The 15,786-nt window shown below is 42.1% G+C and overlaps 1 protein-coding gene across 2 annotated transcripts; it reads right to left on the reverse strand.

The window, feature by feature from the left end:
• Nucleotides 1-760: 760 nt before the first annotated feature.
• antkmt (adenine nucleotide translocase lysine methyltransferase) lies at nucleotides 761-15,251 on the reverse strand. 2 transcript variants are annotated; one of them, XM_071412423.1, is made up of 6 exons: nucleotides 15,126-15,251; nucleotides 13,217-13,379; nucleotides 7,004-7,108; nucleotides 2,589-2,729; nucleotides 1,967-2,017; nucleotides 761-1,701 (listed from the first exon to the last, which is right to left on the reverse strand). In XM_071412423.1, exons 2-6 carry the CDS (start codon nucleotides 13,376-13,378, stop codon nucleotides 1,495-1,497), a joined length of 666 nt encoding a protein of 221 aa, XP_071268524.1. In that variant the 5' UTR covers nucleotide 13,379; nucleotides 15,126-15,251; the 3' UTR covers nucleotides 761-1,494. The 2 variants fall into 2 exon arrangements, with proteins under 2 accessions (XP_071268524.1, XP_071268534.1); XM_071412433.1 differs by lacking the exon at nucleotides 15,126-15,251 and adding an exon at nucleotides 14,207-15,095.
• Between the last annotated feature and the right edge of the window lie 535 nt (nucleotides 15,252-15,786).

Consider the following 15,786-nt stretch of genomic DNA (forward strand, 5'->3'; position numbering starts at 1 on the left):
CCAACGCTCTAACCACTAGGCTACCTGCTGCCCTCTTCACTGACGAGTCATGGTTTTGTCTCACCAGGGGTGATGGTCGGATTCGGGTTTATCGTCGAAGGAATGAGCATTACACCGAGGCCTGTACTCTATAGCGGGATCGATTTGGTGGTGGAGGGTCCGTCATGGTCTGGGGCGGTGTGTCACAGCATCGTCGGATTGAGCTTGTTGTCATTGCAGGCAATCTCTACGCTGTGCGTTACAGGGAAGACATCCTCCTCCCTCATGTGGTACCCTTCCTGCAGGCTCATCCTGACATGACCCTCCAGCATGACAATGCCACCAGCCATACTGCTCGTTCTGTGTGTGATTTCCTACAAGACAGGAATGTCAGTGTTCTGCCATGGCCAGCGAAGAGCCCGGATCTCAATCTCATTGACCACGTCTGGGCTCTGTTGGATCGGAGAGTGAGGGCTAGGGCCATTCCCCCCAGAAATGTCCGGGAACTTGCAGGTGCCTTAGTGGAAGAGTGAGGTAACATCTCACAGCAAGAACTGGCAAATCTGGTGCAGTCCTTGAGGAGATGCACTGCAGCACTTAATGCAGCTGGTGGCCACACCAGATACTGACTTTTGATTTTGACCCCAGGGACACATTATTCCATTTCTGTTAGTCACATGTCTGTGGAACTTGTTCAGTTTATGTCTCAGTTGTTGAATATTGTTATGTTCATACACATATTTACACATACACATGTTAAGTTTGCTAAAAATAAACGCAGTTGACCGTGAGAGGATGTTTATTGACAGGTGTGTACCTTTGCAAATCATATTCAATCCATTTAATTTGCCACAGGTAGAATCCAATCAAGGTGTAGAAACATCTCACGGATGATCAATGGACACAACAATGGACACCTGAGCTCAATTTAAAGTTTCCTAGCAAAGGGACTGAATACTTATGTTAATAAGGTATCTGGTTTTTATTTTGAATACATTTGCTAAAATTTCTAAAACCTGTTTTTGCTTTGTCTTTATGGGGTACTGTGTGTAGATTGAGGAGGACATGTTTTTATTTAATCCATTTTAGAATACAGCTGTAACGTAACAAAATGTGGAAAAGGTATGGTTTTTAAAGATGTCTGGATTGTACCATGTGCTTGGTAGTTTATCTGTTGACAGGTTCATATACTCAGACGGCATCTCACTCCCTGGTCTTTTCTCAATTCCTACCACGAAGAGTTTTGAAATCAACCACACACCCTTTGAAACAGCTGTTGTTTTCAGAAGGCGAGGAGAGAACAGAGGCAAGGAATTGAGAAAATCCAGAAACCCAACTCAACACTGTGAGGAGTGGGTCTCAGTCAGCTACTTGTGTCAACCCATGTAGATGAAAATGGTTTGTCCCTCCTCCTCAGACTCCAAATGGTTTCTTCCATCATACAAACGCTCATGCTTATGTCTCATGCTCATGTCTTCCTGGTCCAATCAGTTACTTGGTTCTCTCACTTTCAGTTCAAACTGGTGATTTCAACTCTTTAGGTACAGGTAGCACAGCACTCCCTGCTGGCAGTCTTTGGGCCTGCATGGTATAGGCCCAAGCTCTGTCTACACCATCTCCTTCAATCCTGCATGGAGTCCACTCAGTGAAGGGAAACCTACCGGCTACTACCAGGGCGTCATCTGGAAGCTCAGCCTCCATCTTCTCCTGCAGTAAAGAGAGCTAGGCAGACACATACACACATAGTCATCCAGCTGTCTGTTTTTCAAATCAGTTGGCTTGCAGCTGTCTATTCATTTATAGCTAGCTAACAGGTGTTTTTGTTCCGGCAGTGAGAAGCCAGATGATATGGGAATTGAACCCTCAACCTCGTCACCAGTGGCACCATGCCCCAACTTACTGAGCAAATGGTTTGACCGCTATGGCTGAGTATACGTATCGTCTGCACACATTAATTAATAATGTGTGCCAATGCAAAAAGACTTACCACGCTGGGGGCCAAAAACACAGTAACATTCTTACACTCAGTAAGGTCCACCTGGAATGAGAGATGCAAATATCACAATCAAAAAATCAACCTATCTATTAGCCACATTTTATTTATTTTTATCATAATTGTATTTTTACCATGTAAACATGTCCTCTTTGAATGTAGCTGAACAAAGCAACACAAACAGTGACCAAAAACAAATAAGAGTAACCAAGACACTACAGTAAGTAGGGTCCTGTGTTTTTCCTGACCTAATCTGGAAAAACTCCGGGCCCTAACAATAAGGCTTGGTAAAACAACTAGTAGTAACTCTTCGTGGAACTAGTAATAGTGAAAAAGGTATAAAATATGTGGATACATTTTTACCAACAACCAAACATGTGAACTCAACTCAAAACTTAATCAACCCCTAGCCCCTGCCCCCTGGACATGTATGTAGTTTTTAAATAATTGGATAGGTGTAAGCAATATGCTGAAAATTCCAACAAGCCTATCAGAGTGCAAGATTAAGCTATTAGCCATATTGTTTACCGATCCAATCCTCTTAGATCTGAAGTGAAGAAGCTAGCAGTTGGTTTGGGGTTGGGAAAAAGACACATAACATCTGCCTGTTTCACACCTTCCAGAGGTCTTCCTGCCGATACGACACCTTCCCATAATGGCCTGCTCTCCATGCGTGGAAGTTAGCTAGACGAACTAACCAGGGGTTGAGTTCGTATCCTACTGTGGGACCAAAGCCGTGTTTGTGTGCTTCCAGCACCTGAAAAGATAAAAACATGAATTTGGTTCTCAACAAAGGTACCGTTTCTCTCTCTTTCACACATGCACACACACACCTTGTGGACACCAAAGTCCTGTTGCAGCTTACACATTCAGCATACACAGATACCCATTCCATATCTGCAGGAGCATGCCCAAACCAAAAATTAGAGCTGGGCGATATATTAAATGAATTCGATAAATTCGAATGTACAGTTGAAGTCAGAAGTTTACATACACCTCAGCCAAATACATTTAAACTCAGTTTTTCACAATTCCTGACATTTAATCCTAGTAAAACATTCCCTGTCTTAGGTCAGTTAGGATCACCACTTTATTTTAATAATGTGAAATGTCAGAATAATAGTAGAGAATTATTTATTTCAGCTTTTATTTCTTTCATCACATTCCCAGTGGGTCAGAAGTTGACATACACTCAATTAGTATTTGGTAGCATTGCCTTTAAATTGTTTAACTTGGGTCAAACATTTCGGGTAGCCTTCCACAAGCTTCCCAGAATAAGTTGGGTGAATTTTGTCCCATTCCTCCTCACAGAGATGGTGTAACTGAGTAAGGTTTGTAGACCTCCTTGCATGCAAACGCTTTTTCAGTTCTGCCCACACATTTTCTATGGGATTGAGGTCAGGGCTTTGTGATAGCCACTCCAATACCTTGACTTTGTTGTCCTTAAGCCATTTTGCCACAACTTTGGATGTATGCTTGGGGTCATTGTCCATTTGGAAGACCCATTTGCGACCAAGCTTTAAATTCCTGACTGATGTCTTGAGATGTTGCTTCAATATATCCACATAATGTTCCAACCTCATGATGCCGTCTATTTTGTGAAGTCCACCAGTCCCTCCTGCAGCAAAGCACCCCCACAACATGATGCTGCCTCTCCCGTGCTTCACGGATGGGATGGTGTTCTTCGGCTTGCAAGGCTCCACCTTTTTCCTCCAAACATAACGATGGCTATTATGGCCAAACAGTTCTATTTTTGTTTCACCAGACCAGAGGACATTTCTCCAAAAAGTACGATCTTTGTCCCCATGTGCAGTTGCAAACCGTAGTCTGGCTTTTTTATGCTTCTTCCTTGCTGAGAGGCCTTTCAAGTTATATCGATATAGGACTCGTTTTACTGTGGATATAGATACTTTTGTGCCTGTTTCCTCGAGCATCTTCACAAGGTCCTTTGCTGTTGTTCTGGGATTGATTTGCACAAAGTACGTTCATCTCTAGGAGACAGAACGCGTCTTCTTCCTGAGCAGTATGACGGCTGCGTGGTCCCATGGTGTTTATACTTGCGTACTATTGTTTGTACAGATGAACGTGGTACCTTCAGGCGTTTGGAAATTGCTCCCAATGATGAATCAGACTTGTGGAGATCTACAATTCTTTTCATGAGGTCTTGGCTAATTTCTTTTGTTTTTCCCATGATGTCAAACAAAGAGGCACTGAGTTTGAAGGTAGGCCTCGAAATACATCCACAGGTACACCTCCAATTGACTCAGATGAGGCTAATTGGCATCATCTATCAGAAGCTTCTAAAGCCATGACATAATTTTCTGGAATTTTCCAAGCTGTTTAAAGGCACAGTCAACTTAGTGTATGTAAACTTCTGACCCACTGGAATTGTGATACAGTGAATTATAAGTGAAATAATCTGTCTGTAAACAATTGTTGGAAAAATGACTTGTGTCATGCACAAAGTAGATGTCCTAACCGACTTGCCAAAACTATAGTTTGTTAACAAGAAATTTGTGGAGTGGTTGAAAAATGAGTTTTAATGACTACAACCTAAGTGTATATAAACTTCCGACTTCAACTGTATGTTTCTCAATAATCATGTTTTTATTTGTTTTTATGAGCATTTATGTCCGCTTGTTCTCATTTGGGTCTCGTCTCCTTCGCTCCTCCTGTGCTGTGTGAAGTTTACTATTCACACACACACACACTGTTTTCCCACAGTTCTGTTAAAGATGGTAGGTGTTCAGCAGGCGTCAGCGAAGGACACTGGGTGCTAACTAGCTAGCTAGGAGGGCTCCGGTACACAGCAGGCGGGAGCGACACCAGTAGCTAGCTAGCTAGCTGTCCTTCACCCCCGAAAAACTCAGATAATACTTTTAATTCCCTTTTGACCCACATTTTATATAACATAGACAATCAGGGGAAATCCAGAATATCAAAAGTGTCACACAAGCATGAAGACAGGTTACTTGAGGGGGGGGGGGGGGGGGGGGGGCATAGAATGCTCCGAATTACGGGCCGCAATCACACACTATTGTCTCTACTTGCTATTTGCAGTTCAGGTTTGGTCCAACAGAATCGGTCATATGGACACCAAAACACATTGAGACATTATTTTACTGTAATAAAGAAGAAGTTAACCTTTATAACGTTAACCTATTTATGTCTCCACTCTACAGAGCAAACACTACTAAAACAGGAGTATAACATTCTGGAAAATGTATTCTCAGTTTGTAGCAGGAGGCATAACATACCGCTAGTAGCATTTTTGCCAAAGACCGTTATACTAGCGGTCTAGTCTGTGTTTTATAAATGTACAATAAGCATAAAACACAATTATATAAGGAATTGTCAACTCGTTCTCATTCTGAGAAACAAGGTAGGCCACTTAATTCCACATCTGAACAAAGTGGACAGGCTAGCATTCTGTTCAAACAGTTGGAGACAGACAGAAGGGCGTAACAATTAAAGTGTTCTAACTTGTTAGCTAGCAAATAGATCCAAGTTGGCTAAACTTGAAATATAAAGATTAGCTGGCTACTCACTAGCATGTGGGCTTGTGCTTGAGAGATTGTTTATGAGACCTGTGTTAATTTTCTATAATGCCTGCTACAATAAGTTAGTCATTAGTGAATGTGCATTATGCATGGTTCTGGTTAAATTTGTAACAAAAAGGGCATTTTCATAGACAAACTTGAAAGCCAGATCAGTGATTATTGCAAAAAAGCAGGTTCAACTATTTTAATAAAGAGAGTCGCACACTCCATATATAAACTCCCAGTAATTTATTGGGTATTTACCAACATTTCGGCATCACTGTGCTTTCTTCAGGGTAATGTCATGAATACTTGAACCAGGTTATGTAGACAAACAGTGTAAGTAGTGCAACCAATGACAATAGTGAGGGGTGTGTCATAATGATTAGGTTAATTAGAATGAATTAGTGAAACTGTTAAAAAACAACAGTTTATGGCATATTAAATATATTAGGCTATTGTTATCATATAGAAACAATTGAATATTGCACATAATATTAGCATCAACATACATTATTGTTTAATTCAATTTCACATGACTATCCAGCAGCATCTCACTATGTTGAAGCTAACCATCCAATCTCCTCCCTCAAATACACAGGCATTGAGTATGTTGCTCTACCAAGTAGAGGAGGTAACATCGAGATCCTACTCCTACAAAAGGGAGGCTTACTGGATATCCCATCTAAAAACATTGATCCCTAGTGGTCTGAATATTGACTTTGACCTCAGGCCCTTATGAACAAGTCTTATAAATTTATATATTCTTTCTACAGCCTATTAGCGTACACCTAATATGTTCCCCCTGTTGATGATGCTTATTATGCATTAAGGTTGAACCAAAAGATTACATGTAACAAATATGAAATACGAAACAATTAAATATGTGAAATTGAATTAAACAATAATGTATGTTGATGCTAGTATTATGTACAATTTTCAATTATGTTTCTATATGATAATAGCCTAATATATTGAATATGCCATAAACTATTGTTTTTTTTAACAGTTTCACTAATTCATTCTAATTAACTTAATCACTATGACACTCCCCTCACTATTGTCATTGGTTGCACTAATTATACTGTTTGTCTACATAACCTGGTTCAAGTATTCATGACATTACCCTGAAGAAGGCACAGTGGTGCCGAAACATTGGTAAATACCCAATAAATTACTGAGAGTTTATATATGGAGTGTGCGACTCGCTTTATTTTCATAGTTTATAGTCAGCACCTCCACACAAACATATTTTTCTGGGTGTGTGCCAGCTCATGTTTTTTATTAAACTATTTTAATGAAAAAATGTAATTATTAGCAGGTCTTATGGTTGTGGAAGGCTTGTATTTAGCGTACGTATAATTTTACTGTTTGAAATGAAGTGTATTTTACCTTTAATTGTACAACAAATCTTATTTAGAGTTGATATATTGTGAATCGGCCATAAGTTTGAAAAAATAATTTTTAAGCCACATCGCTCAGCCCTACTTACAATCCTGCCATCACCGGAGCCCAAGTCCACAAGGTTACCATGTCGACCACTCAGCAGTGCCATCACATTCCGCACTTGTTTCTTGCTGGCGGGGAGATAGGGCACCTGCAGAAAATATCGCAACCCACATCGGTTATCAGAACTAGGAGACAGAAATGTCTTTAACACTTGACTTACAAGACTACAGATGCAATGTACTACCATGCGGTTATAATGCATCGTAAGAGTTGTCATGAGCATGTATAACGCCCTTATGTCTTATAAAGGCGTCAGCATGCTTCAGTTCGGCTGGCGCCTAGCTGACCTCAGCTAGTCGAACCGAACGAAGGTGCTCGCATACTCCCTTAAAATAACAAGAAAAAAGCAACAATGGTACCGTGTGGCTCAGTTGGTAGAGCATGGTCGTTTCCAACGCCAGGGTTGTGGGTTTGATTCCCACGGGAGACGAGTACGAAAATGTATGCCCTCATTACTGTAAATTGCTCTGGATAAGAGTGTCTGCTAAATTACTCCAGTCCTTGGGGCCTAATTGGTCTCACATGTTTTCCCCCAGCCCCAGCGTACACACCTGACTCCAATAATCAACTAATGATGATCTACAGTTTAGAATGCAATCCGTTTGACACCACTCCGGCCCCACAAGGACTGGAGTTGCTCAGCCCCGTCTTATAATCATCTCATAATGATTCTGATTTAATAAAAAAATGGCAATCTGTGAATAGTACATCCATTTTGGGACTTTTACATTTAATGATAAACCCATAGATTCTCAAAGAATATGACTTATAAAAGCCTCATGAGCTCAGTTCAACTGTCGTGCGTACCCCAGCATAATACAAAATATAAGCTTATTTTACTCCATTGTTTGTAAACAATGTCATTGTAAACAAACACTGTATAGCGTCATGGTTAAAACTATAATTTTGGTATCATGGATGGTCAGTCCCTGCATCCATAGCTCTGCCTATGAATTTGAGAGTGGTTACTGATTACATTTCTCCAGCCCCATCCCACAGCTGTTAATCAAAACAGTGGCGGGTAGCCCTCTTTGTTATTGAACGGAGCTTGCCCATTTAAAAATGTGATATAAAGACAGGAATAGCATATTATAAGCCAGTGTTTTGCCTTCCACCCAATACAATGGATCTGATCCCAGCCGGCGACCCTGTGCGACGCCGTAAAAGGGGCAAACGAGGCGGTCTCCTGGCCAGGCTTCGGAGACGGGCACATCGCGCTCCACTCCCTAGCATACTACTCGCCAATGTCCAGTCTCTTGACAATAAGGTTGATGAAATCCGAGCACGGGTAGCATTCCAGAGAGACATCAGGGATTGCAACGTGCTCTGCTTCACGGAAACATGGCTAACTCAAGAGACGCTAACGGAGTCGGTGCAGCCAGCTGGTTTCTTCATGCATCGCGCCGACAGAAACAAACATCTTTCTGGTAAGAAGAGGGGCGGGGGGGTATGCCTTATGATTAACGAGACGTGGTGTGATCATCATAACAACACACAGGAACTCAAGTCATTCTGTTCACCTGATCTAGAACTCCTCACAATAAAATGTCGACCGCATTATCTACCAAGGGAATTCTCTTCAATCATAATCACAGCCGTATATATTCCCCCCCAAGCAGACACATCGATGGCCCTGAACGAACTTTATCTGACTCTTTGTAAACTGGAAACCACACACCCTGAGGCTGCATTCATCGTAGCTGGGGATTTTAACAAGGCTAATCTAAAAACAAAACTCCCTAAATTCTATCAGCATATCGATTGTGCTACCAGGGCTGGAAAAACCCTAGATCATTGTTATACTAATTTCCGCGACGCATATAAGGCCCTCCCCCGCCCCCCTTTCGGAAAAGCTGACCACGACTCCATTTTGTTGATTCCAGCCTACAAACCGAAACTAAAACAACAAGCTCCCGCGCTCAGGTCTGTTCAACGCTGGTCCGACCAATCTGATTCCACGCTTCAAGACTGCTTCGATCACGCGGATTGGAATATGTTCCGCATTGCGTCCAACAACAATATTGACGAATATGCTGATTCGGTGAGCGAGTTCATTAGGAAGTGCATTGACGATGTCGTACCCACAGCAACGATTAAAACATTCCCAAACCAGAAACCGTGGATTGACGGCAGCATTCGCGTGAAACTGAAAGCGCGAACCACTGCTTTTAACCAGGGCAAGGTGACCGGAAGCATGACCGAATACAAACAGTGTAGCTATTCTCTCCGCAAGGCAATCAAACAGGCTAAGTCCCAGTACAGAGACAAAATTGAGTCGCAATTCAACAGCTCAGACACAAGAGGTATGTGGCAGGGTCTACAGTCAATCACGGATTACAAAAAGAAAACCAGCCCCGTCGCGGACCAGGATGTCTTGCTCCCAGACAGGCTAAACAACTTTTTTGCCCGCTTTGAGGACAATACAGTGCCACTGACACGGCCCCCTACCAAAACCTGCGGGCTCTCCTTCACTGCAGCCGAGGTGAGTAAAACATTTAAACGTGTTAACCCTCGCAAGGCTGCAGGCCCAGACGGCATTCCCAGCCGCGTCCTCAGAGCATGCGCAGACCAGCTGGCTGGTGTGTTTACGGACATATTCAATCAATCCTTATCCCAGTCTGCTGTTCCCACATGCTTCAAGAGGGCCACCATTGTTCCTGTTCCCAAGAAAGCTAAGGTAACTGAGCTAAACGACTACCGCCCCGTAGCACTCACTTCCGTCATCATGAAGTGCTTTGAGAGACTAGTCAAGGACCATATCACCTCCACCCTACCGGACACCCTAGACCCACTCCAATTTGCTTACCGACCCAATAGGTCCACAGACGACGCAATCGCAACCACACTGCACACTGCCCTAACCCATCTGGACAAGAGGAATACCCATGTGAGAATGCTGTTCATCGATTACAGCTCAGCATTTAACACCATAGTACCCTCCAAACTCGTCATCAAGCTCGAGACCCTGGGTCTCGACCCCGCCCTGTGCAACTGGGTCCTGGACTTCCTGACGGGCCGCCCCCAGGTGGTGAGGGTAGGTAACAACATCTCCACCCCGCTGATCCTCAACACTGGGGCCCCACAAGGGTGCGTTCTGAGCCCTCTCCTGTACTCCCTGTTCACCCACGACTGCGTGGCCATGCACGCCACCAACTCAATCATCAAGTTTGCGGATGACACTACAGTGGTAGGCTTGATTACCAACAACGACGAGACGGCCTACAGGGAGGAGGTGAGGGCCCTCGGAGTGTGGTGTCAGGAAAATAACCTCACACTCAACGTCAACAAAACAAAGGAGATGATTGTGGACTTCAGGAAACAGCAGAGGGAGCACCCCCCTATCCACATCGACGGGTCAGTAGTGGAGAAGGTGGAAAGTTTTAAGTTCCTCGGTGTACACATCACGGACAAACTGAATTGGTCCACCCACACAGACAGCGTCGTGAAGAAGGCGCAGCAGCGCCTCTTCAACCTCAGGAGGCTGAAGAAATTCGGCTTGTCACCAAAAGCACTCACAAACTTCTACAGATGCACAATCGAGAGCATCCTGTCGGGCTGTATCAACGCCTGGTACGGCAACTGCTCCGCCCACAACCGTAAGGCTCTCCAGAGGGTAGTGAGGTCTGCAGAACGCATCACCGGGGGCAAACTACCTGCCCTCCAGGACACCTACACCACCCGATGTCACAGGAAGGCCATAAAGATCATCAAGGACAACAACCACCCAAGCCACTGCCTGTTCACCCCGCTATCATCCAGAAGGCGAGGTCAGTACAGGTGCATCAAAGCAGGGACCGAGAGACTGAAAAACAGCTTCTATCTCAAGGCCATCAGACTGTTAAACAGCCACCACTAACATTTAGCGGCCGCTGCCAACATACTGACTCAACTCCAGCCACTTTAAAAATGGGAATTGATGGAAATTATGTAAAAATGTACCACTAGCCACTTTAAACAATGCCACTTAATATAATGTTTACATACCCTACATTACCCATCTCATATGTATATACTGTACTCTATATCATCTACTGCATCTTGCCATCTTTATGTAATACATGTACCACTAGCCACTTTAAACTATGCCACTTTATGTTTACATACCCTACAGTACTCATCTCATATGTATATACCGTACTCTATACCATCTACTGCATCTTGCCTATGCCGTTCTGTACCACCACTCATTCATATATCTTTATGTACATATTCTTTATCCCTTTACACTTGTGTGTGTATAAGGTAGTAGTTGTGGAATTGTTAGGTTAGATTACTTGTTGGTTATTACTGCATTGTCGGAACTAGAAGCACAAGCATTTCGCTACACTCGCATTAACATCTGCTAACCATGTGTATGTGACTAATAAAATTTGATTTGATTTGATTTGATTTATTATAAGACATTATAAAGGCTCATATTATAAAGCATTATACCTGGATGCTTTAAAGTGAAGTGTAAACTATAGAGCCGACACAATTCCCCAATCCTCATGACAGAAAGACAAATCTGATCTACATAATATACACTGAACAAACATATAAAACTCAACATGTAAAGTGTTGGTCCCATGTTTCATGAGCTGAAATAAAAGATAGCAGAAATGTTCCATATGCACAAAAAGCTAATTTCTCTCAAATTGTGCACAAATTTGTTTACATCCCTGTTAGTGAGCAGCTCTCCTTTGAGAAGATAATCCATCCACTTGACAGGTGTGGCATATCAAGAAGCTGATTAAAACAGCATGATCATTACACAGGCACACCTTGTGCTGGGGACAATAAAAGGCCACTAAAATGTGCAGTTTTGTCACACAACACAATGCCACAGATGTCTCAAGTTGAGGGAGCATGCAATTGGCATGCTGACTGCAGGAATGTCTACCAGAGCTGTTGCCAGATAATTTAAATGTTCATTTCTCTATCATAAGCCGCCTATAGCATCATTTTAGAGAATTTGGCAGTATGTCCAACCAGCCTCAACCACTGACCACGTGTATGCCATTGTGTGGGCGAACGGTTTGCTGATATCAACGTTGTGAACAGAGTGCCACATGGTGGCTGTGGGGTTATGGTACGGGCAGGCATAAGCTACAGACAACGAACACAATTGCTTTTATCAAATGGCAATTTGAATACACAGAGATACCGTGATGAGATCCTGAGGCCCATTGTCATGCCATTCATCTGCTGCCATCACATGTAGACATGATAATGCACAGTCTCATGTCGCAAGGATCTGTACACAATTCCTGGAAGCTAAAATGTCCCAGTTCTTCCATGGCCTTCAAACTCACCAGACATGTCACCCATTGAGCAGTCCACCTGGTCGTGCTGCTGCTCCAGTTTCAACTGTTCTGCCTGCGGCTATGGAACCCTGACCTGTTCACCGGACGTGCTACCTTGTCCCAGACCTGCTGTTTTCAACTCTCTAGAGACAGCAGGAGCGGTAGAGATGCTCGGAATGATCGGCTATGGAAAGCCAACTGACATTTACTCCTGAGGTGCTGACCTGTTGCACCCTCTACAACCACTGTGATTATTATTATTTCATCTATGAACATTTGAACATCTTGGCCATGTTCTGGTATAATCTCCACCCGGCACAACCAGAAGAGGACTGGCCACCCATCATAGCCTGGTTTCTCTCTAGGTTTCTTCCTAGTTTACGGCCTTTCTAGGGAGTTTTCCCTAGCCACCGTGCTTCTACACCTGCATTGCTTGCTGTTATGGGGTTTTAGGCTGGGTTTCTGTACATCACTTTGTGACATCAGCTGATGTAAGAAGGGCTTTATAAATACATTTGGTTGATTGAGCAAGTTTTGGATGCTCTGGATATCCAGCAACTTCGCACAGCTATTGAAGATTAGTGGGACAACATTCCACAGCCAACAATCAACCGCCTGATCAACTCTACGCAAAAGAGATGAGGTATGAGGCAAATGGTGGTCATACCAGATACGGACTGATTTTCTGATCCACGCCCCTGCATTTCTTTTTAAGGTATCTGTCACCAACAGATACATGTCTGTATTCCCAGTCATGAATTTATTTAATGTGACTTATTTCCTTATATGAATAGTAACTCAGTAAAATCTTTGAAATTGTTATATGTTACATTTATATTTTTGTTCAGTGTATTTATATCTGATGATTCTGTAATTTAATTGCACCCCAGTGAACATGACCCAGGTCTTACCTGTAACCTCAGAGGGACTTTTCGAAATCCTGGCATGAGAACCCCTGCCCACATGGCATAGACAGCTAGCCCTGTGCCAGCAGTTATCTGGACAATTCCCCAAGCACCTAGATGTTTCTCCTTGAACTCTGCAAGAAACTCTTCCGGACTGTCCTCTTCCATACTTGAAATACAAAAGATATATTTTGGCAATAAAGAAATGTGTTATATTTAAGCAATAAGAACCAAGGGGGTGTGGTATATGAACAAAATACAACGGCTAAGGGCTGTTCATAAGCACGAAGCAGCGCGTTGTGTCTGGACACAGCCCTTAGCCGTAGTATATTGGCCATATACCACAAACCCCCGAGGTAACTTAATGCTATTATAAACTGGTTACCAACGTAATTTGAACAGAAAAAACATTGATTTGTCATACAACCGTGGTATACAGTCTGATATGCCACGGCTTTCAGCATTCAGGAGCCAAACTACCCAGTTTATAATATGCAGTTAGTATAGCCTAGTAGTCTCTAGTCCTGTTGCAGCACATAATCTAATGAGTCTTTATCAGGGCTATCAATAAACCTGGAATATTGAAAGATGATAGCTAACGACACATTTTTGTTCTGGAAAAAATATAATTGAATGGTGTTATATCTTTGTATGACTCAGTTTTTACTACAATATAGGCTAGATTATTACAAATGACATTCATAAACTTTCAACATACAGTGCAGTCGGAAAGTATTCAGATCCTTTGACTTTTTCCACATTTTGTTACATTACCGCCTTATTCTAAAATTGATTAAAATAAAAAAAAAATCCCTCATCAATCTACACACAATACCCCATAATGACAAAGCAAAAACAGGTTTAGAAATGTTAGCTAACTTATATATATAAAAAAACAGATATGACATTTACATAAGTATTCATACTCTTTACTCAGTACTTTGTTGAAGCACCTTTGGCAGTGATTACAGCCTTGACGCTACAATCTTGGCACACCTGTATTTGGGAAGTTTCTCCTATTCTTCTCTGCAGATCATCTCAAGCTCCGTCAGGTGGATTGGGGAGCAAAAATTGCATTTTTGTACACCTGAATTACATTCATTTCCAATGAAACAACTGCGTTTGCCTTGCAGCATTGTTGCAGAGCGTTCGGTGTGGTGCATATGTTGGATTTATCAAACGTATCCGTCAAACTGTATGCATAGAAGGCTTGACAAAAATGGTAGCAGAAGGTGAATGTTGAACTTTTGTTGCATACATATCCAGATGACGCTGTGTAATATTTTGCGCAACTACACTGTCGGTGTGTTCGACGCGTTACTATATCATAACAAAAATGTTTGTTATGATATAGCCAATTGTGACTTTGTGGCTATGGAATCTAGTTGAAACCGTTTATTATCTGCACACGGGCAGATCAAAATCAAGCCTTCGCCCAATCTTTGTCCAAATAATCAATAACAAAAACCCTAAACCAGGAACTACTGCTGCTCATAATCACATCATTCTGGTCATCGCTAGAAGGGATCCAGTTTTTATCAAATTAACGTCAGATTTGATTTTTCGTAGCAGATAAGGAGAATTGTGTTCAGGTTAATTAAAGGTTTAGCTAAAATGCGCGTTAATTTGACAAAATCTGGATCCCTTCTAGCCATGACCCATAATATAATTAAACGTTAGCCTATACGGATTCTCGCGGTTTCACCTCCACGAGAGATGACCGACTGGGTTTATCCATTGTTTTGATTAGATCTTGCATTTCTGAGCTAACCTTTTATTAGTTGTTATAACGAACAAGCAATGTAACATAAATCGCTTGAGGATTTACGAGAACATAAATGATGCATTCATTTCTTCTAATACGTGATAACATGTAGTTAAGAGAAAAGAAAATAACCGAGTAGCAAATACAGACCTGTCAAATTGCAACCTTGAACGGATCTTACTCGTGACGGACCGGACGAATGAGTCCGTATGCTAATGCGTTGTACCAGCATATAATCTGTTGCTGATCTGCGTTCCACTGTACTCAAATTGGTTTGTGTATTTTGTTTAAATATGAACTAAACATATACAGTTAGCCTCAATGTTAAGCCTCTTAAAAATGAGTTATTTGGATCTCTTAGTCTTACTATCTCCATTATCCAGTTTTTCAAAACTTTTAGGCTTGGTTTAAAGGGTTAGGCCACCCAAATAAAAATACATTTTGATTTCTTTACCCTGTAAACAGGGGTATTGTCATTCCGCCAAGTCTTTTGCAAAACGTTTCTTGGACAAAAGCAAACGGAAAGTGGTGGGACATAAATAAATACAAACAGAATCAGTGGAATGTAAACACCCCAGGCTATGGGCAAGGTTGGACAGCAATCGATGCTTTTGTTTCATTTCCTTGGCACCGTTTCCAAATGCAAATGTTTTAGCATTTGTGGCAAGATTCCCATTCAAGTCATACCGATATTAGCATTTTTCGCACATCATGTCCAAATAATAATCCAAAAGTCTCAAATTGACTGTGAAGCAAAGTCACTGATTTGATTAGTGGATTTGAATACGGGAATGTAAGGACAGGGTGGTGC

Source organism: Salvelinus alpinus, chromosome 1 (genome assembly GCF_045679555.1).
Source record: "Salvelinus alpinus chromosome 1, SLU_Salpinus.1, whole genome shotgun sequence".
Classification (NCBI taxonomy): domain Eukaryota; kingdom Metazoa; phylum Chordata; class Actinopteri; order Salmoniformes; family Salmonidae; genus Salvelinus; species Salvelinus alpinus.

Bases quoted from the DNA above. Each gene is read 5' to 3' on its own strand.
- antkmt (XM_071412423.1), bottom strand. From the start codon at position 13,378: ATGGAAGAGGACAGTCCGGAAGAGTTTCTTGCAGAGTTCAAGGAGAAA. The intron at 2,730-7,003 runs GTAAGTAGGGCT...TTATCTTTTCAG, and splicing joins GCTCCGGTGATGGCAGGATT to GTGCTGGAAGCACACAAACA. The intron at 1,702-1,966 runs GTAAGTCTTTTT...GTGTCTGCCTAG, and splicing joins TGTTTTTGGCCCCCAGCGTG to CTCTCTTTACTGCAGGAGAA.